Below are 23,014 nucleotides of genomic sequence, written 5' to 3' on the forward strand. Positions count from 1 at the left end.
TACAATGAACCCAAATCAAGTCTATCCTATGAGCCTTTGAGTTTAAGTTGGAAAAATGTACTCTAATATGCACTGAATTTAGGAATTCAAAGGGAAATGCCTAATATTAACTTCAATTCAAACTTTTTGGCATTTTTGACTCCTCCAAGGGGAAGCTGAACAAAGTTTGAGTTTTAGAAGTTTCTGATAAATTAATCATAGTTGTTGAGTAATTCATCAATTTAGCCATGTGTGCCTGGTGACCTGTTATCCTAGTTAACAATTATTACATTGCTAATAATGTCCCTTTTTGCCAGCTGTAGTTGTAGCACAGATTGAGACCACTTTGCTTGCTGTTGAGGTTGATGCCTTATAGTTAAAGATTATTAACTACACAAGCATTTGTTTTATTGTTGGTTAATCATCTACCTTGATCCAAAATCTTTGTGTTTCTAATGGAAGAGTGAAATTATCCCCCAGGTGTTTTTAGAAGAAAGCGGTTACATCTCAGCTGAGGAAAATGTTTTGGGTGGAAGTTCTGCAATAAACTAAGCGTTGCAGCTGAATAAAGCCACTGCTCTGCAGACTCTGTCTTGTATTTAGTCTGGGGAGACCAGCCTCTGTCAGTCTCTTTCTCTCACTGTGGCTGTGTTGACGAGGGGTCTCAGGGGAGGACTTAACTCTGAGCCCTCTTTTCTTTCTTTTTTTTTCTCCCTCCTCTCTCCGCATCCATTCTTGCCTTATCATCCTCTGAATGCAACATGCTGTTGTTGAATTACGAATTTGTCGACGCGGCTCTGTGTTGATGGATTGAATGGAGGAGTGTCTGCTGCCTTTTATTTCTTCCCGTTGCCCATCACATGAAGATGCAATGTGCACAATGGAGCAACCAGTCCCATATTCTTTTTTATGGGGGGGTAGTATATAAAAGGTATTAAATCAATAGTTGCTTAAGGTTGGACTGATGTCAGTAAAGCTTACCGTTATCGCTTTTGTTCTCTTCACTTTGAAAAATGATTCAGATAACAGCCCGGCCAAATATGATGCACTACCTGTAAAATCACAGGGCCTTTTCTGTTGTCATGGTTATTGAGTGTGTGGTTGCTCGGGGGGGAAATGGAGTTTCAAGGTGTTGGCGGAGGGAGGGAGGGAGGAGTAGACGGGTGTTAGGAGGAGGGTGGGGGTGCTATCTTAATTGCTTTCCGTGAATAATTTCAGTCTCCTAATTTGGCAATAATGACAGTGGCTGCTGCTTTTGTATTTATTTATCCAAACATTAATTGACAGGACTGACATTAGCTAGGGCGGTTTTTGCAAGTTTCATTGCGCACAAGGGAGCAAAGAAAATTACAGTAATTATCATTCTGATATGGATTATGAATATGAATTCTCACACTTAATGTCTCTGTCAGCATTTTAGCAACAACAAGCCACTCTGGAATGACAACGGCACTTTAGCTTATCCCCATCCATGTCTGACTAAGCCCAGTCCGGGCAGCACTTGTAGAGAACATTATCATGTCGTGTTAGAATGATTCAGCAGCTCTAGTGGAGAGAGGAAACCGGCTGACATGAAGGTTCCTTCTCTTGTTGGGATTAGCTTCTGGTTTCTGTAGCTGAAATATGTATTATTTTATCCTCAGGCTGAGGGGGAAGACAATTTGAAGAAGATGCAGCTGATGGAGCTGGCTATACTCAACGGGACGTACAGAGACAACAACGTCAAAACACGTAAGTCATGTGAAGGATCTGCTTGAAAGCGTCCCTGGCTAATATTCTCATAACATGCACCATGTTTTACCCAGACCAAACAAGTCTCTTATTTGAAAACTAACAGCAGATTTACTTGTAACAAGATTTTATGTTTCCATGCTGTCATATTAACTGAGACCAAAGCAGACGTCAAACCAACATTATGTCGAAGCTACACCTGATGTTTTTTACCCTCTCAACAAGTATCCATTCATCCTGTCCTTTTCTATCCATACAAAGGAGCTTCTCAGTAACTTTGATATCATAAAAAGTGAAACTTATTTCAGTAATTAATTAGAAGAATATAGTAGAAAAAGCTTTGACAGTGCTGTAGCCAAATTATATTGGTAGAAAGTTAATTGGAAGGAGAAACTGTGGTAGAAAAAATTGCACAAGTGGAAAACACTAAAAGAAATCCACACACCAAGTAACCAAGATACTTGTTAACATTTCAGGAACCAAACATGATTATCCGGTTTCCTCCTAGGCACGTCTACTTTAATCTTTTTGTATGTTTTCATATGCATTATAAAATGTATAAAATATGCCATCTTGATCCTGTGGATATTTGATTCAATCTTTTCTGCTGATTTGGTTTTTGAATGTAACCAGATTAGTAACAAATAAGGTATCAACAATGGCCTGTTGTATAGTCATTCCATTATGCTTCAAATCCTTATCTGATTGGTTGAAATCGGTTTCCTCTGATCTGGTCCCAACTTTGAAATTAGGCCCCAACTGCTCCTTTCCAATAAGCAATCTATTAATCAAGCTTCTTTATTTTCAACTACAATTTACATTCTAATTGCATTCTTATGGCTTCCCAGGTCCCAGGCAGTTACCTATAGCGCTGCCTTTTTTTTTTTTTTTCCCCAGACTGATTCGCACTTACATGGTTTAAATTAGTATGACTGCCATGGCCACATCATTTAGCAAGACATCTGAGCGAAGCCAGATATTTCGGTAAATGATGTGGCCTTTTTGTCCCCTTACAGTATAATTGATGTGGATTAGTTTTTTTATTAATCCAAATCTTCATTGTAATTAAACAACTTTTCATTGATTAATTAAATTAATTAGAAATTTGTTTTCTGAATGTCGTTCTTTCAAGTGGATTATAAATAAAATGAATTTGACTTTTTTAGAATGGAATTACTGAAATAAAAACTATTTTTCTTGATATTCTGAGTTTTTGAGAAGCACCTGAGGATCATCTTCATCGCTTGTTTCCATTTGCGTGATTCTGCATGTTTGCCAGCAGCTCACATTAACCTCCTATAGCACGACTTATGCATGTTTGGATTATTTCTTCCTGCTTACATTTAAGATCATTTTAAAGTTCATTATTAAGCTTTGTTTTTTTTAGTGTGTGAAATTGCATTTTAACAATCAATTTAAGTGACTTCTTTCCTTTTTGTTGATTTGTTGCACTTCCTTAGCCACTAACCACCGTTTTAGGGAAACTTGTTTGTTGTTTTTTTTGTTTTCTGAAAAGTCTGCAACACTGCCAAGATAGGAGGGTCCTATGAATAGGCTCCCCTATCTATAGCCTGCTCAGAAATGTTTTTCACATCCAACAGAAGTTGACTGCTGACAGCGACGACAATCCATTAAGGTTTAATTGATTAGCAATATGTTCCAGTGATGACCTTAATACCTTAAATGTTTCCGCTGTGGCTAACCGTCCAAATGTCCTCTGCTGATACCTGCAGTCACTCCTGTTGGTATGTGTGTCTACCTCACTGTGCTGTTCCCATTACAGACTGTTGCTGCTGTGGTGATGGGTGGGATGGAAGCTGTATTTTGTGCTCTTTCTGTTGTGGTGTGAGGGTCTTTTTCTTTTTTTTTTTGGGCTGTGTTAATTTTGTTGTATTGATTACTTTTTATTTTGCAACAGACTGTCGCTTTTGTGGTTCACCACCATGATCATTGCATGGACTAATTTTTCCTTTTTGCTCCTCTCCTCTTTTTGTCCTCCCCCCTCCTCCCACTCATCTTTCTTTTCCTCCTCTGCGTTTCCACCCTTTTCTGTCCATCTGTGATAATGACCAACCACGCCACACTTTGTCTTCCTTCCTTCTCTCTGTACCTGTCCTTTGCTCTCTTGCTTATGGCAGCCCCCCTTGCGTTCTCTCTTGCAGCAGCGGCAGCGGCCGCTCAGGGCCCTCGCCTCATAGCAGCCCCCGCAGGTCAGGTGTTGCAGCCACCGACACTCCGGCCCCCGACGCCGGGCGGGGCACCCATCATGAACCTCATAAGGCCCACTCAGATGGCTGCCATGCTGTCCAATGGCACCCCCACCTTGGTGCCTCCCACACCGGACGGCGGACTAATCTACACCACCCCTTACGACTACCCCTACGCCTTGGCACCCACCTCGTTGCTGGAGTACCCCATCGAGCACAGTGGGGTTCTAGGTAAGAGAGCCTGGGGAAGCTTGGGTACAGCGGCCAACTTTAGCCAGCCCGGACAGGAGGGCAGCTTTTTTTACCCCGGCATCGGGTTACTGGACGCAGCTTCCATGAGCCACAATCAGGACTTGTTGAAAGGTAAATATATTGTGTCCACCTGAAGATCAAAACAGATAAACTGACAGGGTGGATGTGCTGGTGGAGCTCTTGGTGATGGGATGACCAGCAGTGTGGCTCATTTGGACACTTCAGTAAACTGATGGGGGACAAACGTTACAGTGAGAACGCTGGGCTGTTCATTTTACTCTTTTTACTCTTAAGTGAGGTTATTTCAGCGTTTCAGTTCCACTCTGGCCAAACAAATCCGCTCTCAGGTTTACATCGCCTCTTCTCTGCAGGGTTTTATAGCAGAATCTGCCTCAGTATGAAGTGAGGCACACTGACAGAAACACACTTTCATACATGCAGCCTGCTCTCTAACCTTTTCATGCACTGGCCTGGAGGCATATTCAGTCTGGCGGCAGATCCCCTCGGATTTCTGCAGCTTTTGAAATCATTTCCGTGCGCTGTTCTCCGCAGGCAGGCCTTGATGCCTTGAGATAGTCCCTCCCTCACTCCCACTGGGGGTGTTCATTAAATTCCTCCACTCTGTCCTTTTTTCTTCTCCCTCCCTTCCTCACATTGTCTTAGCTTCTCCCTTGTTAAACTTGAGCTTTCTATGCCTCTACCTGACATCCCCTTAGTTTCTGTCAGGAGGGACAGTTAAATATTTAGCTCCACATATTATTCTTATTCTCAATGGTGCTTAAAGCTTAACACATCTGCTACCAAAGAGACATCTGCTGATTGTTCTGACATGTGCAGCATATGTTGTACTAAGTAAAGTAAACCCGGTTCCAATGTTGAGACGAAAGAGGCCCAGTCAGTTTGTCGATCTTTGTTTGACATAAACTCCTCTAATTCCTCTAAGAGCGTGTGCCAGCAGCTTTTTTTTTTACAGTTGATCTGGGCATCATGGGTGCAGCTGGGATCCATGTAGAACAGAAGGGGACAGCTGACTGGCTTTTCTCTCTTCAACTTGCAGGGTTACACCAGCTTAGTCCATTTTATTTACTCACACTATTGATTGGTGCCTTCAGCAACACACCTCTCACACTGACTCTACTCTGCTGCGTGCATTCCTGTATGCAGGCACTGCCAGGTCATTTGGTCCTGCAGAGTCTGCTCAGTGAATATAAAGTCTACACACCCCTGGTAAAAGGAGAGCAGGATGAATCATTCCAGAAGTTTCATCTTTAATGCGACCTAAAACCTGTTTATCTCCAAAGAAAAACACAGCTGAAACCTTTTAGCCCTGAAAAATGAAATGTTCATTAGGTGGCGGGGCTTTGGCTGCTCCGGTCCAAAAGGTTAATCCTCCTCTGAAGCTTTTTTGTTGTTGATTTTAGATGTTTAGTTTGGGTGGGTGTGAAGCTTTAGCTTTCTAGATGTTAAGTTTGTGCCAACATTCCCGGTTTATGGAGCCGTTCATTCTTATCTCAGCCTTGACTAAAGTAGAATTGTTGCAAAGCATGATGCTACCCTGACCTTGCTTCATTGTAAGCATTGCGGTCCTTTTATGATGTGAACTATAGTTTTATAATTAAACATACATTTTTTAATTAAGGATAAAAAGTTCAACATTGATTTTGACTGGCTGATCTCGAAATATTTCTCATCTCATGCACACCGCTAGTATGTATAAGATACTTACTAGATGTTGCTTTGGGCCTTTGGCCTCCTGCCTGAGCAGTTTTTTCTTCATCTTTTTTTATTTTTTGATGAGATGAGCAGCTTGGTTAATGTCTTTGCCCCAGAAAAAATACTCGAGGGCTGGTTATACTCCCGCAGCAGTGTGTCGCAGTGAGCTTTTTGCAGGTATGACGCAGATATTTTTGATTTATGCCCAATTTTGAAGCGTGGTCTGCGCTATGTTATTCCATGCCACAACACAAGAGGGACAATCACAAACTAGCTGTGGATCTAGATACGGCCGAGGCAGTGAGGAAGAGGATAAATGAAAGGGGCAAGTTTGTGCGATAAAGGAGGGGGGATATGAGGGCGAAAAAGAGCGGGGTTGCAGGTGGAAAAAGGGTCTCAGTGTTCTCCCGCACCTCGCTCTTCCAGCTGGTCCATCTTCACAAGTCGTTTTCTGCATTGGCGGTCATACAAAACAAGCTGGTAAGGTACCAAACAGGAAATAAGCTTAGTGTAGAGCGGATGTAGATTTGACCAATGAGAGGCCTCCTGTCTGCGGTCACGTACAATTTTGGACGGTAGGGGCGGGGGCATATCTGCTTTAACTGCGACACACGCAGACAACCTGGTTTCTGAGTATAAACCAGACTTTAGCTTAAACAAAGAGGGCTAACCTAGAGAAGGCAGGCTTAAAAAAAATGATTATTTTACCTTTAGGCTACATTTCATGTGAAAAAAAAAATTCATCCTTTTGCTAGAGATGTGTGGACATTTTTAATTCACTGTAAATAGTTGCATTAACTTCAATCCAAAACCTGCTGATAACACTGAGAACAACATCCTGTCGAGTTTCGACGTCAGATAATTACGCCCGTTTCCTCTAGGAGATTTGTTTTTGTTTTTTTAATCCCTACACACATCACTTTTTATAATAAGGCTTGCATATCCCACATCGCGCAAACAGTTTGTTTGTGTCATGCATATGAAGCCGTGTCAACCTCTGCAGCAGGGGGAAAATCAGTTGTGACAGATATAGGTGGGAAAATGACGGGCTCTGCCATGAGTGAGCAGATTGACCAGGAGAGAAATGGTGAAAGCTGGAAGGAGAAAATGAAGTAGAGGAGGAGAGGCAGGTGGTGTCTGCCACGATTCAATTACCGGTACCATCAGAGCTGGATTGGATTTCCCCACCTTTCAAAATAAAGAGACAAATTTCTCTTGGTTCCCTTCTGGATCCCGCAGGGAGATTCACATTATTCCTGTAGACAGCCCAGCACCCCCAACCCTTTACCACCTCCATGTATCTCTGAGCACTGTGGAATTCTACTTCTTAAGTTATAACATTTTTAAAGCAAATCTCCAAAAAGATGTATTATTTTTTTTCTACCAAGTTTTTCTACATGTAAAGAAAAAGATATGTATTGTGTATATGTACCATATTCTGTATTATGTTCAGTGAATAGTGTAATCCAAACATTATTAGTCCTGATGGTTAAAATGTGAATGTTATTACTGTAAAAGATGACTGTTTTTTCCTTCCTCAAAGCAAACGGTTTCTAACCTTGTGGACCTGTTACGATCTAGGTGCAATGGCTACTAAAGTGAGACGGCATGACACGCGGGTCCATCCTTACCAAAGGATTGTGACCGCTGACAGAGGTCAGTTTAGTCTCCTAGCTACTCTTTGCTATTGATTGATGCATTTATATGATTATTATGCCTATTATGCCTCACTGCCTTAGTCAGAAATGTGTACATTACCTGTATTGTGTTTTCATTGTTTTTTGCACAGGAGAATCTCTCATTTGGAATAGGATTGAAAAGGAAGTTCATTTATTTTAGTAAACCAGTTCAGAAAGTTACATCTTTATGTCTTATAGATCCATTACTGGCAAAGTAATGCATTTGATTGTGGCTTACAGCTAATAAAAACACCAGAGTGAAAATGACTATAAGATTTTAAAACCGAATTATGGAACCAGTGAAAAGAGTCTCCATGATCTGTAAAGTTTGCAGATTTTATACTTGATCTGGATTTCTACAAGATTTACTGCATAAATGTGATTTGATATGAGGGAGATCTGCTTGTGGTTCTACTGATGTGTTCAGGAAACCTAGGTTGTTTCAATTATTGGCTCTCAGCTGGTTTCTTGTTGGCTCTGATTTGTTATCCCGCCTCTGACACCATCGGCTCTCAATGAGGTCAGCACAGTTAGCTGGCCAGTAAAGGACATGATGAAATAGCCTTTTAAGCAGGAAAGTTTGTTTTTTTAAATGAAATACAAAATGTTTCCCTTGTTCTGTTGCTATTCATCAGGGTTAAACAGCTGAGATATTACTGTCAGCTAGGCAATGTAAAGTTAGCTTAAGCATAATTGTATGAATTATGTGATTTTGAACTTATATAAAAAAATAGCTTTTGTTGTTTTGTTTTTTCCCGTAAGAGAAACTGCAGTTTAAAATCTACCAAACGTATTCTCTCCATTCAATGTTCCAATAAAATGCTTGGAAACATACATTTTCTTTAGCAGGAAACATTTGTGACTCATTGCGTTTTTGTTTGCTGTAAGCCTCATCATCAAATTGAACAGAAAAAAAGACTTTTATCACTCTGTTTGTATTGACTCTATGGTTTATTCTGGACTGAATCATTGAACTTCTCAGTTCTATTCCAAGTTACTGAGGTTTGCCTGTAAATCAACACACCTGCTAAATGGTTGAGTGTTGTTATGCACATTTTGTTTACATGTAGTACTTAAAAACAACAGACTGTGTTTAAATCAAAGCTCAGGCAAAAGCGATCTTAAGAGATTTGGCTCATGCAGCTGTGAAGCTAAAAGCGATGAATAGTTATCAGGCAGTGTTTTAAGGTGTAGAATGACATTCCTCTGATGTGAAATTAGAGACAAAAAAAGGAGCAGGTTTGCTCCCATCCATGATTTACCTCCTCTGCTCATAAGGAGCAAAGGAGGAGTTTTTCTATACTGTATCTGAGAGTAGCTGCGCTGCTACCAGCCGCCATTTTCACCATGGGATTATCATTTCTTTGGGATTATTTTTCTAGAAAAATAGAGGCGCACAGACTTTAGTGGAGGTAGCTTGCATTCTTTGCAGTGTATTGCAAATCTATTAAAATAAAGCTAAAATCCTTTTTTTTTTAATAAATATATATATTTCAGTTGTACACGAGGTACTGTCATTTTATATTTGGAACATTTTATATCAAATGTATTTATGGTTTTGTGTATATTTATATTATATAAAAATATACTGCAAAATAAAGAATCAGAAAGCATTGATTCATCTATTTATTGCACATTGAGCCGTTATTTCACTCCGTAGCTTTAGTTTTTTTTTTATCAGCTTACCACTAATCACACTGTTTGTGAAAGACACTAAACCACTAGATTTTTGTTCATCTTTGTCTTTTTTTAATTTAGTTTTATTTTCGGCTTTACTTTGCTTCTGTTTTGTGTTTTTTTCGGGGCAGTTTGCGCTTAAATAAACCCAACCGCCTAGCTACCTGATTCAGGGAGTGTGGCTTAGCATTTTGGGGGGGATCATGATGGCGTCATGATTTTCAGATTAGCTGGGTTCACCTCATAGCAGCTGGGGGAGGGGGGGGATGGCCACATGTGAGATTGCATTCATTTTATTGTTAAAATGATGTCATTCCAGTCTCTCCTTGCTGACACTAATATCCTTTCTATCTTTTTTTGTTTCTGTTTGTTTTGTTTTTGTTTCTAACCACCTAGCCGCCACCGGCAACTAACACATGACCTTCTGACCTCTGAACTCTTCACCCAATGACGAGCCGCCCCAAGCCTGCCTGCTGATCAGTTAACTGGTAATTGCCTTTTGCTAGCCTCTTGGACGCAAGTGGCAGAGAGAGAGGCGCCTGCCCGTACAGTTACCCTAACACGTTCTGACAAAAGATAGAAACCAACGCAGAATCTTCACTGAAACGCAACAAAAACAAAACAAAAAAAACAACCAACACAGCTGTGGATTATTCATTTTTCTCCTCTGTTCATTAGTTCAGTTCCCATTCTTTCTCTTTCTTTTTCTTCATGAATCATGCACCGGGTGGATCTGTTTGTCATATTACTCATGAATCTGCACTGAATTATAAAGCAATAAAGACCCCACCCCACCCGCCCCAAACACCCGCCGACCTGCCTGTAAATGTTCTGATTAGGTGACCTCACTCGTTCTCCATCTGCAGTCTGAGACAAACCGTTTCTGGTTTCAGAGTGACGACATGATCACCCCCAAATTGCCCCAAAACCTTTCGTGTTAGAACACCCCGCCCACCCTCACCCAGTTCAGACCCCCGCCTGCAGCAGCGGACAGAGAAACAGAAGGAACGGGAACAGTCACTTGCATTAACGTGTTTAATTTCTGTCATTTTTTTGCCCCTCCCCTCCTTCCCAACATGTATTTCAGTTGTTGAGCTTGTAATTATGAGCTGACACATTCTGGGTGTGCCCCTCTAAAAGGCTTTCTGTCTGGTTTTTTTTTTGTTTGTTTTGTTTTTTTAAAGCATGGCTTAAATGATTGCTAAGTGAGCTTTTTTTATGATTTGTGTTTTTTTCTGTCTTGATTTAATGCTTTTCACTTTATTGTTTTTTATTTTTTGGTTCAGATTGGACTAATTAGCTTCAGTAGCTGAAACAAAGCAGGTGGTTATCTCTGAAAGTCAGGACAGAGTTTAGTGTTTGAGGCTGAAAATGAAAGGCGTGACGGGAGGGTTAGTGTTTGGGTTGATGGGTCTGTGTGTGTGTGTGCGTGTGTGTGTGTTTTGATTAATACTACAATGAAAGTGGAGTGTGCTGAGGCTTTGGGGCCATGGGCCCCTTTCACACTACATCCACTATCCAGTGCCTGATGTATTTTAGAAGAATATCTCGATGAGTTAGCTGAGCTGTGATCACAAAGATTAAGAAAAGAAAAAAAAAAGTATTGTGTGCATATTTAGCCAAAGGGTTTTCAGTGAATGATATATCTGCAGTTATGCATCTGTCTCGCAGAGGGCTCTCTTTGTGATTTTTAAAGTTTTGGTTTTCTGCCTTCAGCTGGAGCAGACAGATTTCTGACCCTTTACCCCTCAGTTTTATGTCTTCTTATCTTCCTGAGGTGTAAACAGGCGATTAACACTAAAATTACATGCTACCATTACAGTAATGCTCGTTTAGTGCTAGGCGAAAAGACACTCATGACAAACAAGAGGTTTTTTTTTTTTTTCTACTGTAGAATTTTGGCCTATTTTAGCAGATTTATTCCTCCTACAGTGGATGTTCTGTTCCTTTTAGTTTTCTATTTAGTTATATTGTTTTGTTCTCTGTCTGTGTGTATAAGTTGGGGCATGAGGTCGACATAATCCTGACCTTTCTGCATATTATCCTTTGAGTTATTTTACTAATGAAACCTAACATATGCCAAACCATTCAAAGTGCATCCACAATGTGTCACACCTCCCTCTGATGGTAGTCCAGCTCTGAGCCCACAATCCTTTGTTCAAATCTCAAGAAAAAATAGGATGTGAAAGCCATGCCTGCCTGTTCAAATTGCTTTATACATACGTCTTATATATATCTATAAATATCTATAAATATATAAAAATGTAGATACCTGTCAATGCATATAAAATTACAGAAGAGAACAAAAATAGAGAATTTTACAGGGTGCTGGAGATGAGAAAAAATAGTTTAAAATCTATTTTTGGCAATTTTAGCTTTTGATACTTTACTTGCAGTTATAAAATAATAATGAAAAAGATACAAAAAAAATGTTTAGAAGGAAAACAGAACGTAAGTGGGGAAAAGTGCTGTTTCCTGGAAAGTAATCGGAAAATGAAGACCAGAACCGGCGAGATCCGAGCGAGAGACGCCTAAATGGGTCAAATCAAAGTGCCTTATCAACAGTGGTTTCTGTTTTTTAGTATTCCAGTTGTGTTTTTAGAAAAAAAAAAAAAAAGATATCCAGCACCCACCAAGATGGCGCAGAGAGGAACGGGAAGCGTTACACGCTCTGAAAAGACGAGCTGGGCAGCTCCCACCGTAGGGCAGCGCGGCCCAAGTTACTCTATGCAAAAAGAATAGCAGTCGTTTTGACCAGCTAAAATATGTGCCATGGTTTTTGTCTTCCTGAAATGATTTTAAGTTTTTCTTTTTTCCTTAACTTGATGGCCCTTTACTCCTGCTGTACGAGCAGATCCTTTTTTTCTCTCTCGATTTTATTGATGAAATGAATTGTTTTTTTGTTTTCTCTTTGATTGTCTAACTTCTTTGAACAAATCAAACTGCCATTAGCAACCAAGTAGTCTGCCAGAAGTCGTTATGATGAGCTGAGAACAATACAAACCGTTCAGCGAAACAAGTAGGAAAGTGTTTGTTTTAACAGCTGCATCTGGTCCACATATCTCTGTCTCAATTTGACAACAAACCATCAGTACAGTAATGAGATTTCTAATGGACTAAGGAAGCACTGGGTAATGAAACCAGCACCTGCTTCACAGTCAGATAGTTTCCAGTTATTGAAACGACTGACAGCTTCTTGCTGAAAGGTGAAATGAAATTGACAAACTCGGATCTAACAGAGCCGTCGGCAGTCTTTTTGTCTCTCTCTCTCTCTCGCACCGTGCTGTTACACCCAAAGGTCAATGATTTTATTTTTCCTTCAGTGTTATGATTTTTAAATTGAAATGCAATATTAAAGTGGAGAAAAAGATGGCAAATCAGCATTTGACAGTATTAAGAAGTTTCCCTCTGCAATGTTCCAACATGCTGTGTCATTGTGAAAGGCTGGATAAGTCCATCAGGTGAAAGGTTGACTCTATACCTACCGTATTCTCTCTGGCCTGCCTACTACATGTATGATAATGTAATTAACAGCCATTGTTACAGGTTTATAATGTATTTTTCTAATCTCATTTTATATGTATGTTAAACATGTTTGAGTGTTTTTTTTTTTTTTTCTTATGAAACCCACAGCACCCTTCCTCCCCCCCTCCCCTCCTCCCACCACCACCTCTTCTCCATCTTGACCTGTCTCCTGTGGGGAGTGTTGCCTTCTCTCTGTTAGATTTTTGTTTTCTTGCCAACTCCCAGCTTGTTTAACTCATTAGCTACTTTATTAGTTTCCTTGTCATAAGTATTTTTACATGCTTGCATTTAGTTTTCATGGTGTATGCTGTTATTTTTCTTATTAACCTCTTGGCATTTATTTTAATAAAACATTCTTAGTAAGAATTTTACTAACTTGCTGATATTTTTGTCTTGTGTTTTTAACCTGTTCTCATGAATGTTATTACCCTGGTCTGGTTCACGGACTAACACAATTAAAACCAGCAAATGGCCACGACTTTTACTCACAGACGACACGCACACATACACACACAGACTAGCTGGAAAGTGCACCCTGGAAAGGGGCTCCCTCACCGCTGCTCTCACAGTCTCTGCTCAATCCCAACTGCTGCCCTGCCGGTCGTCTCTTATTAGACCGCTCTGTTAGTCGTCTTGGGGGGTGTAAGCTACTTCAGGGCACCGCTTATACTTCCGGGTCAGCAGCGCTTTCTTAACCAGCTACACATGACCAGTTAAATCTAGATCTATCCATTGTAGATCTCAAAAATGTCATTAAGTCCATTATAAATTTGAAATATTAGTGATTCCCAAGTATATTCCACCTTTAACGTTGATAACCTGAATAGTGTAACTGAAAAATAAAGCTAATCTGGCAAAAGGAGACATGAAGAGACAGAAGAAATGGGTTCTACACACCATGGTGAACTTTTTTTTTTTTTTTTTTTTACAAAGTAACCGTGCAGATCTGGACACAAATCTTCTATAAACAGATTTTTGTTTCATCCTTTATGATAAATCTAAAGCTTTGGATCAAATATTTAATATTTTAGCAGCATTGCAAAGGGAAAACAATACCCCATTTTTAAGTACAGTGGTGGTTGCATCATGATGGGGAGTACCGGTAATGTTCCCTAAGGTGTTTTTTTTTTTTTTTTTAGTGAATTAGATCAGTTCCACATAGCAGTCATTTTTGACCCAAATTAAATTTTCCTCAGGATTGATTTCAAGAATGCATCCAGTCAAACAGGAATTAACTTCAAGAGAAAAAAATCTAAGTTTTTGAGACAGCCAGAATGCAGAGCTTAACCTTTGGTGTCACCTGAAGAGGGCAGATGAGGAGACACGTCCTCCTGATGAACACTACTAAGGGAGTTTGAGCCGTTTATCAAAGCAGACTGAATTCTTTTTGAAATCTACTTTAACATTAGTACTTTTAAGGGTTTTTCCTTCAGTTAAATTGTTCAGGATATTTATCTTTAATGGTGGAAAACGTTAAAAGATGTTTTTTCTCTCTTGTTTTGTTTCCACTCCATAAAAACAGGCTTTCTAACCGTTATGTGTCCACTTTCGAGAGTCACTATAATCCCTGAAGATGCTTTCTCCTGCCATTAGTTACTGCAGCACTCATCTCAATCTGTGCGCAGAATACTTCACATTAGTCATCTCAAAGGGATTAATGTTACTGTGAATGTGTAGAGCAGAAAATCTCATCAGTGCATATTATAAAAGGGGGGGTTATTTACAGCTGACACTGGCCAGATTTATAGAAGACCGTCTAAAGCCAGCTATTTTTGTTTTTTCCCGTGGGGGCGGCAGCATTACAGTTATCTCCAGCTGTTGTCTGTTCGACGAGCACTTCTCCCCGTTCAGCTTATTGATGGAACAACCAACGCTGGGCCATTTGGGAGCATCTATACTGCTTAGAGACACACCAGTGCACCCTGCCAATATGAGGTACTCTGGGATCAAAACAACCTCAGTGTTTCAGTCTTTCTGGATAAAATGCTTGTTTGGCTTTCAGTTGGCCACTACTTGCTGCTTTTTCAGGGAGTTTATTATTTTTATTTATTTTTTCATTATTTGAAGTGCCGCCAGTGCTGCTTGTTTAGTTCTCCTCTCTGGGTTCACTCAGCTTTCCTCCTCTTTCTACTAATTTGGGGTATTGACACTGACTCAACCAAAAGATTAACTTCATTAATCCTAATTCTTTAACACAAGTGGCACCTCTGGAGTTATTTTACACCCTTTTATTTCCGAAAAATTCTAACTTTTCCATTAAAAGCTGTGATTTCTTTTACTTCTCGGCAAAAACAAAACGATTAAAACATAGGAGCTGACATCTCTCTGAAATTAACATTCGGTTTGTGGCTTTGATGTGAAGATGGATGTATTGTTTTTTTTTCTGCTTCTGTAGAACTTGAACAGAGGCTGATATGTGATTACAGGCAGCAATGTTATGTTTTTAACTTTGTTAATATGGAGATTTTAATTATTCAATTACGTTTTTGTTTTTTTTCCTGCAACAAGCGTCTTCAGCTTCAGTCCGTCCATTTGCAGGCAGTTTATCTATGCACTCTTGTTTTATATGGATTAAAATGGATTTCTGATCTTTGAAGCACATTCAGATGCATATCTGTACAGGGGAATATGGAAAATCAAATAAAAAGTTGTGTTATTTAGATTAGACACAGGATGATAGATTTCAACCATTTAATTGTGTTGATTTTGATGATCAAGGCTCAAAGCAAATAAAAACCCATTAGCTTTTTTCCCGAAAATCTGAATATTACACCATTTAAAGCATTTTCTATTGAAATGTTGATTCATGCCTCCATGGCATGTATAGGTTCACCAATGCATGGAGGCCATCAGACGGTTGCGTTTGTGGTGTTCACTGCTGATGTGTTCATGAACCCAACGTATCTTCAGCAGCAGCTTTAAGCTTCTCTACATCATTGGTTCTGGTGTCTCATCTTCTTGACAATATTTTATAAATTCTTTGAGGGCGTCAGAAAATCAGGATGGGAGGGCAGAACTTTGTTGATTAAAGCAGGTATAACTTTTGGCATTAGATACAGGTACCAAGTCCTTAGAACTTTTCGGTAGGAAGAGGATACTGGTTTACTGCTGTTTGGACTTTCTAAAGTGCAGAGAATCAATAGCAGCAGATGAGCTAAGTAACCAAATGATCAGAGTATAAAAACTTCCTCCATGACTTGAGTGAAGCCTGGATCCTCAGCCCCTGCACCGTCCATTACGCAATGCAACAATCTTAAGAAGAGTAAAACATTCCTAAAATAAGTCTATTCACCCCAGATTTGAAGAATTAAGATGGTCTGCCAACAAAATTAGTATTTTGCCCTTAAAATAACACAATTAGATACTATGCACTTGAAATAAAAGGCTGAAATTATTTTAAATGTAAATTGTAAAGTGTGTCCCTTATCTGCTCAAATTAAATCTTTAAGAAAAAAAGAGACATAGATAAACATTTTTTGCAGTGTTTTTTGGTTTATTATGAGTCCTTTAGTCAGAATAAAACATTTAGTCCTCTCAGTCCTAGAAAATCTTCTTCAAACTCTCAAATGACTATAATGCTCCCAGTATCACATTTGCAAATGCGCCTTTTTATAAAAGTTTCCCTTCCTCTAAACACCATCAATCTGCTAGGACACAAGCTTCTTCGGTAATTGCCTGTAAAATATGGTCACTGCACTTTTTCCTTCCAGTAAACTTTCTTAAGTTTTCCTAAATTAAGTTATTAGCTATGCACTTTGTTCTCCAAGCTTTGATCATCAAAATGAATAAATGAAATTGGTTAAATATATCAAAATGTGTCTAATCTATGTAATGCATGTAGTGTACGTTTTTGAACAGTTACTAAAATGCATCCCCCTCTGATCGCAGTTTCATTTCCTCAGCTGTCGTATATCAGCTTCACTGCCTAAATTGTTTCGGTTAAAAAGCAGAAGTGCCTTTTTTCCTCTGAGATTCAGAAATTCTGTATTTTTCTACCTTTATTATTCGTGAGCTAATGTTGTCTTTCCCTTCATCTCAAAAAAGTGTTTCAGGGTAATGTGTAAATATATTTTAAACTGGAAGATTTTCCTCCACTAGACGTTGGCTTAATGGTTCCTGTTTTCTGTTTGCACCACTGAGAATGAATTTTTTTCTTCTTTTTTTTTTGACTGGACCACAGTGTGCAGGAAACAGCTGTTTGCACCCTGCCGCCATCTTTGGCACCGTTCTCAGTGCCTCACAGGGCATTTGTTGGTAGATGAACAAAGTCAGTCGTAGATTTTTCTGTTTAACAAACATTCCTCTGTTAAATCAGACAACAGGTTAACCTTATTAAGGTGGTTAAACAGGAAAAGGTAACAATTTTCAAAATGGAAAGCCCCTCTAATTTTTTGTCCTTGTTTTTATTACTGATGAATATGCAGATCAAAGTATTAAAACCTATACTAGCGTGGCATTAAACTGCTAGTTTGATATAGTGGTGCACTAATAACTGGGACTTTTGAGTGTGGACTTCTACGTGTTTATGTGAAGTAGCTTTTCTTTTTGCGTGTGTGTTCTTTTGTTGTAATTGAAGGTTACAAATTAAAAGGTTGTTAAACATGTAATCCCACGTTTTGTTGCCCTCCCCCCCAAAAAAAAAAAAAAAAAAAACCTGAAGTGTGCAATAAAGAACCATATTTTCAAGCTTCCCTCTGACTGCTCTACCAGGACTGATGATTACTTCTACGAATATCGTCTTTTATTTTGCTCTGGGCTTTCAGGTAGGTGATTCACTTTAGCAGCATATTAAAATCCTTTTTCAACACAAAGGAGAGACTGAAAAACCGACCTAGAGTCAACATTAAATTGAGCCTCTTTCCCTTTAATTAAGTTTTTTATTTTTCCTCCCTTTAATCGACTGATGCTCACTTTGCTTTTTCCTAGTCTTTTGGTTTTGCACCTTTAGCAGTCATATATCAGGTTTAAAGTTAACAGACCTGTGTTACCACTCTGCAAGATCAGCTTAAATGAGGCTGAAGAGACAAAGATGTCTTCTCATCTTTGCTGAATGCAGCAAAGTCACTGCAGAGGTCAGCCACTCTCTAACAGCTGCACATCAGACTGAATGAGCTGAATGCTGTTTATGCAGCACCTTCTTATCATATCCGTTAAACCTTTTCATATTTTGTAACGTTACAACCAGAAACCTTAGTGTATTTTCTGGGATTTTTGACCAGTAGAAAGTAGTCCATAATGGTGAAGTGGAAGCAGATTGAAATAGTTTAGAAAATAAATGTTTTCTTTATAGACCCCAGTTTCCTCTGATGTCCCTAAAAATAAAATAAAGTCCTACCAATAATCACCAGGAGTCATCTAATGAGTAAAATAGTCTGAGTGTAACTGCAGCTGTTCCCAGAAGGCCTCAGAGGTTTGCTAAAGAGCATTATTTAACTAAACGCATCAGAGCCCAGAAAACAGCAGATAAGTCAAGAAAGTGCTTATAGGGAGGTTTCAATCAGGTTAGGTGATAGCTTTTAACATCAAACTAAGCTCAGTGCATCTGTCACCTGAAGAGGAAATAAAACAAATTCCAGTTGGTTTACTCCGTTTTTCAGCCCCCACTTCAAGGCACACTGGCCTGCAGGTTTTGAATGTTTTTATGCTAATTATTTTGGTCAGGTACTTAAACCTTAAGATTTATCCCCCCGGTTCTTTTCCTGAGAAGAGATCACTTGGTACAAACTCTTTAAATAACACTTCATCATGTAAATAGCTTATATATAATAACCATGAGACATGACAGCAGATTTTGACAGAAATTGTAATCTCACTCAGACTAGAGAAGTTGCTTAGCGTTACAGAAAGCAGCGCTTATCAACCGCCTCGCTTCTCCTTAAAGTCGGCCTCGAATCACAATTAAAGAAGCATTTTAAACAACTCCAGTCTGCCACATCATTTCATTATTACAACATACAAGTTGGCAAATGAGAAGACATCCTTTGCTTCATATCAAAACATTGCAGAATGTCCCTCATAAAAAACTGAACTTGGTGTTAAGAAAGATCCGCTCTGCGGTTTCCTGCAGTTCATTCCCAAATCTCTATTATGTAAATAATGAACATGATAACTGTATATCCTGACAGAAGAACGGTCCTAATTAGATGAACTACTTGAGAAAACATTAGTTTTGACACATAAAAGGGTTTAGGGTTTAAAAGAAACATCAATAATAATTATCACAACCATATAAACATTAAATTTAGAGCAAATAAGATAAACAATTGAGAAAAGAATTGAGTGATCTGAGTAAAAGTGGCATAATAAAACAACCATGCAACAAAAACTATAATTGTCAAGGTCAATTTATTATGTCAAATAGTAAAACCATTTCTTTTTCAGGTAATCCTTCTGATTGGGTCGAGTGATGGTTAACGCAGGACTCCTTTCTCTAGCATTGCTTTACTTTTTGTTGAAATTTCATTAAAAGCCTTTAAAGTGTGTGTTTGGAAAGAGATAGAAGTTAAGGGCTAAAAATACTTCAGCAAGACGACCAGAAAAAGAGAATTTCAGAGTATTAACACAGACTATATCTTTTTATTAGTATAAAAATTACATTCTTAGAAGCTTGGATCAAATTTTAAACATTAGATAAAATTCCCCAAGTTGTTCAATGATTTATCTTATTCATTCTCCATGGTTTGTCCCTATAATAAAGTGCCTCTTTGTTTATAATAAAGATACTTTAAGCTCATATCTGCGTGTCCTATCTATCAAACACTCACTCTAGACGATTACACATGGTAGGTTGGAAAGGTCAACAGCAAACAGGCATATGAAAATATATCAATATGATTCTGTCTCCAGCCTGTGAACAAAAGCACATTTGACATCCATAATTGTGAGCAAATTTCATGGTTTGTTACCTAAATAACATCCTGCCAGATGCAGGAGACGGCCTCTAATCTTTGGCAAAGGTAAGAACGGATGTGAAAACGTTAAACTGTGCGATGCTGCGCCCGTCCAAAGCACCTGGGAGGACTAAAGCCTGAAAACAGAAGCTTAATCCTATCATCGGGATATGAGTAAAGGTATGTATGTACACTCTAATCTGGGCTCTGGGTTTTCCAGCAACGGATCTGCCAGCTGGATATAAAAGCTTTTTTCTGTTAAGAGTCAGGAAAAAAAAAAAAAACACACCTTATTTACCCTCATAAACACAGATAATCTGCACTGTAGGTTAAAGGGGTTTAGTGCATCTAAGTCTTTTTGGTGGTAATTTTAAACCTCACTTTGGTTGCACGCTATTACTTCTATCTACCTTTGAAAATGAAACCCTCTGTAAATTATGAGACGTTGGACTCCAGTGATGGTTTTTGTAGAAATGGTACCCTGTGCAAGATCCAATGTCATGAACGCAAAGTGTTCCTTCTTGCATGTTTCCAATGTCTGTGTTAAGATTTTTATAAGCCCCTGGTTTCTTTTTTAAAACTTTTATCAGTGAAATTTATTCCAAATGTTCAAGACCCTGAACTAGATGGTCAAATGAGGCCCAGATGCAACGGCGCTCAGAGGGGGTGGTCTTAAGACTCCATACTGAACTATGGATCTACAGTACAGGATTTTTGAAAACAAAACAATGAAAAAAACAAATTTAAAAACACACCTGTTCCAACATCACCCAACATAAAGACAAGTAAGCCTAAAATGATATATTTGGGCACATGACTGTGCAGCTGTTGCAGAAACAGACTGAGAGCCCAGGACGGTAAAGCTGCCTCCTTCATTATCCGATCAGGACCACAGGGTGCACAATTCAGGGGATCCATGGAGCCAAACAGAGAGCAGAGCCTGGTGAGTGTGTGCTGAAAACCTAGAAGAAGCAGCATAACATAGCAGTAAAACCTGAAATTGATGTTGCAGCTAAGCAATTATATTTCCCCTGAAAGAAATTAAATGGGGGTTTAAGCATCACCAGCCTCATCCGAAGGAACACAGAGCAAAGGAACTTTTATCTGAGCTACAGCTAAATTAAAAACTGGCTGTGAAGAAAACATTTGAAACCCTTTCTTGGAGTTTCTAGCTGGATTTGTATTAAGATGTGAAAATATCTGCTGCCTTTAGATTAGCTTAACACATTCAAATGAACTTTAAATCACCCAGTTATTTATCATTCTGCAGCTGGTCCATTTCTTTATGTTGACAAACATATTCCTGGCTTGAAAAATTAGTAACAGAAAAGGTGGGATCTGGATTCAACAAGTCATCTCTGTGTCGTGGAGCCTAGGCGGAAGTTCAACTGAAGAAACAGATTGCTCGCCTACATCCACCTGCGACACAACCAATCAGCTTTGAACCACAGCTCTACGAAAGCCAATTGGCATCAAAAGTTCATCTTATAAGGCCTCCGATCCGCACTGCCTGCTACTAGTGCGCAGGCGGTGGTTGCACTGTGTGACTTCATTCAGATGACACCAATTCAACCCATCTCCACCATCGCAGCTAAAGCTTCAACAGAGTTTCATTCCTCATCTCATCTAAACCGGTCCGGTAGAAGACCGCGATGTTGAGCCTGGTTCTGCCAGAGGTTTCCTCCCAACGGGAAGTTTTTCCTCTCCACTCTCGCCTCATGCTTGCTCACCATGGACAGGTTCTCTCAACCTGTGTTATCCAAACTGGACTTCCATCTTCCAGGTCCCTGAGTGAAGCTCTGGCGTCAGATCATGCAGTCCGCTGGATCTCCCCATAAAGCTCAGCATAGCATATCGCTAACCAGCAGTCTACAGACTGACCAACTTCATCTATCTCCACTCCACCACCAGTTTCAGGCCTGGTGGGATAGAGCCCTACTCTTTGTTCCTGTTAATGCATATCTATCAAAATTAAGTGCTATGTTTCCTGCCGAGGTCTGAGCGCCAAAGACAAAGTAATTGTATCAATGAATTTCTCCTAATTGTCTTTTTTGCTCGTGTGAGTTTTTCAGATTCTACGCAGCGATTTAACTAAGGTGAGTCAAACCTATGCAGGTTAATCCACGCTGCAGATTGGACTGGAGATGAATTGTTGTCTCCAGTTCCCCTATCTCTGATTTGTAATGTATAAAACATTCAGTGGTGCCGTCAAACATAGTAAATGCACAAGCAGACTGGTCTCCTGCACGTTTTTTGTGTGAATTTTAAATACAGAATTTTGTGTTGGGTCATAAGAAATAACCTTAGCAACTAATCATTAATGTGTCAATCATAAATTATATTATGTTTCTGAAATAAAAAAAAAAAAGCATTTAAAAAAGATACAATTTTATTAATTACGACACAAAAATAAGGATCATGCGTGCAAACATTTTTTGGACGTTTGTATTAAATTTAGGACCCTCCTTCCCCCAGACACACCATCTACCTGACCCTGGCATCAGTCTGACAAACGTTTCCCATCCTCAGCTGTTGAGATGTTAAAGAGGTTCTTGATAATTCAGCCTGTTTTAAGTCAATTAACATCATTTCAGTGAGTTTCAGGTCTGAACTCTAACTGAGCCCTGGACTTGCCATCTCTGGTTGGTGGGTTCACAGGAATATTTTGGATCATGGTCATGTCAGAGAGTACTTCTACTTTAGTTTTGATTTTTGTTTCAGATTGTCTCACATTTTTTTTAAAGCTTCTTCTGATATGCAATTGAGTTCTGCAAGGATGAGCTGGTCATGCTGCAGTGAAGCTTACCCAAACCATCATGCTTTCACCTCCGTGCCTCACTGTTCATTTCCTTTCTTCTCCCAGAAGTCCAGGTTATGGCTATTCCACCCTTACACCAAACTTTAATCCAACCGTTATATTTCTTTAGAAAATAAAATTTCCTTATTGGACAGATGAAAGTTAAACTCTATCATCTTTCTAAAATAAGCCTTACTTTTTCTTACTATTTCTCAGATCCTATCAGGGGGAATTACTTGATTAGCCAGACCTAGGCACAATGGAGGTTGTTTTGAATATTTTCCTCTTGTAAAATATTCAAATAACTGATTTTATATTTTTGGGCACATTTAAAACAAGCTCCAGACTTTGTAGCTATTAAAATCTTCTTCCTGAAGGCGTCAGACAGCTCTTTAGATCTTACCATGCTGTATATCCTCCACAGGCAGTAGCACCTGATATGAACTGCTCCTTTTGGATTGTAACCTTTTTTGACGAGAATGCATGACTCTCCTAATTTACTCAGTATCAATAAGAAACTTTGTATTATTTTTTACAAAATATATTTCGTTTTCTACTGTTTTT

The 23,014-nt window shown here is 39.1% G+C and overlaps 1 protein-coding gene across 1 annotated transcript in view; it reads left to right on the forward strand.

Moving 5' to 3' along the window:
• The window catches only part of qkia (QKI, KH domain containing, RNA binding a), a 94,430-nt gene extending 82,554 nt beyond the window's left edge, over positions 1-11,876 (forward strand). The window contains 4 exon segments of the mRNA XM_038278145.1: positions 1,623-1,710; positions 3,849-4,280; positions 7,464-7,538; positions 9,635-11,876. Coding sequence (XP_038134073.1) covers positions 1,623-1,710; positions 3,849-4,280; positions 7,464-7,538; positions 9,635-9,651 — 612 coding nt within the window. The 3' untranslated portion in view covers positions 9,652-11,876.
• The last annotated feature ends 11,138 nt before the right edge of the window (positions 11,877-23,014 follow it).

This window comes from Cyprinodon tularosa, unplaced genomic scaffold (assembly GCF_016077235.1).
Source record: "Cyprinodon tularosa strain WSP-4 unplaced genomic scaffold, ASM1607723v1 ctg139, whole genome shotgun sequence".
Taxonomy (NCBI): domain Eukaryota; kingdom Metazoa; phylum Chordata; class Actinopteri; order Cyprinodontiformes; family Cyprinodontidae; genus Cyprinodon; species Cyprinodon tularosa.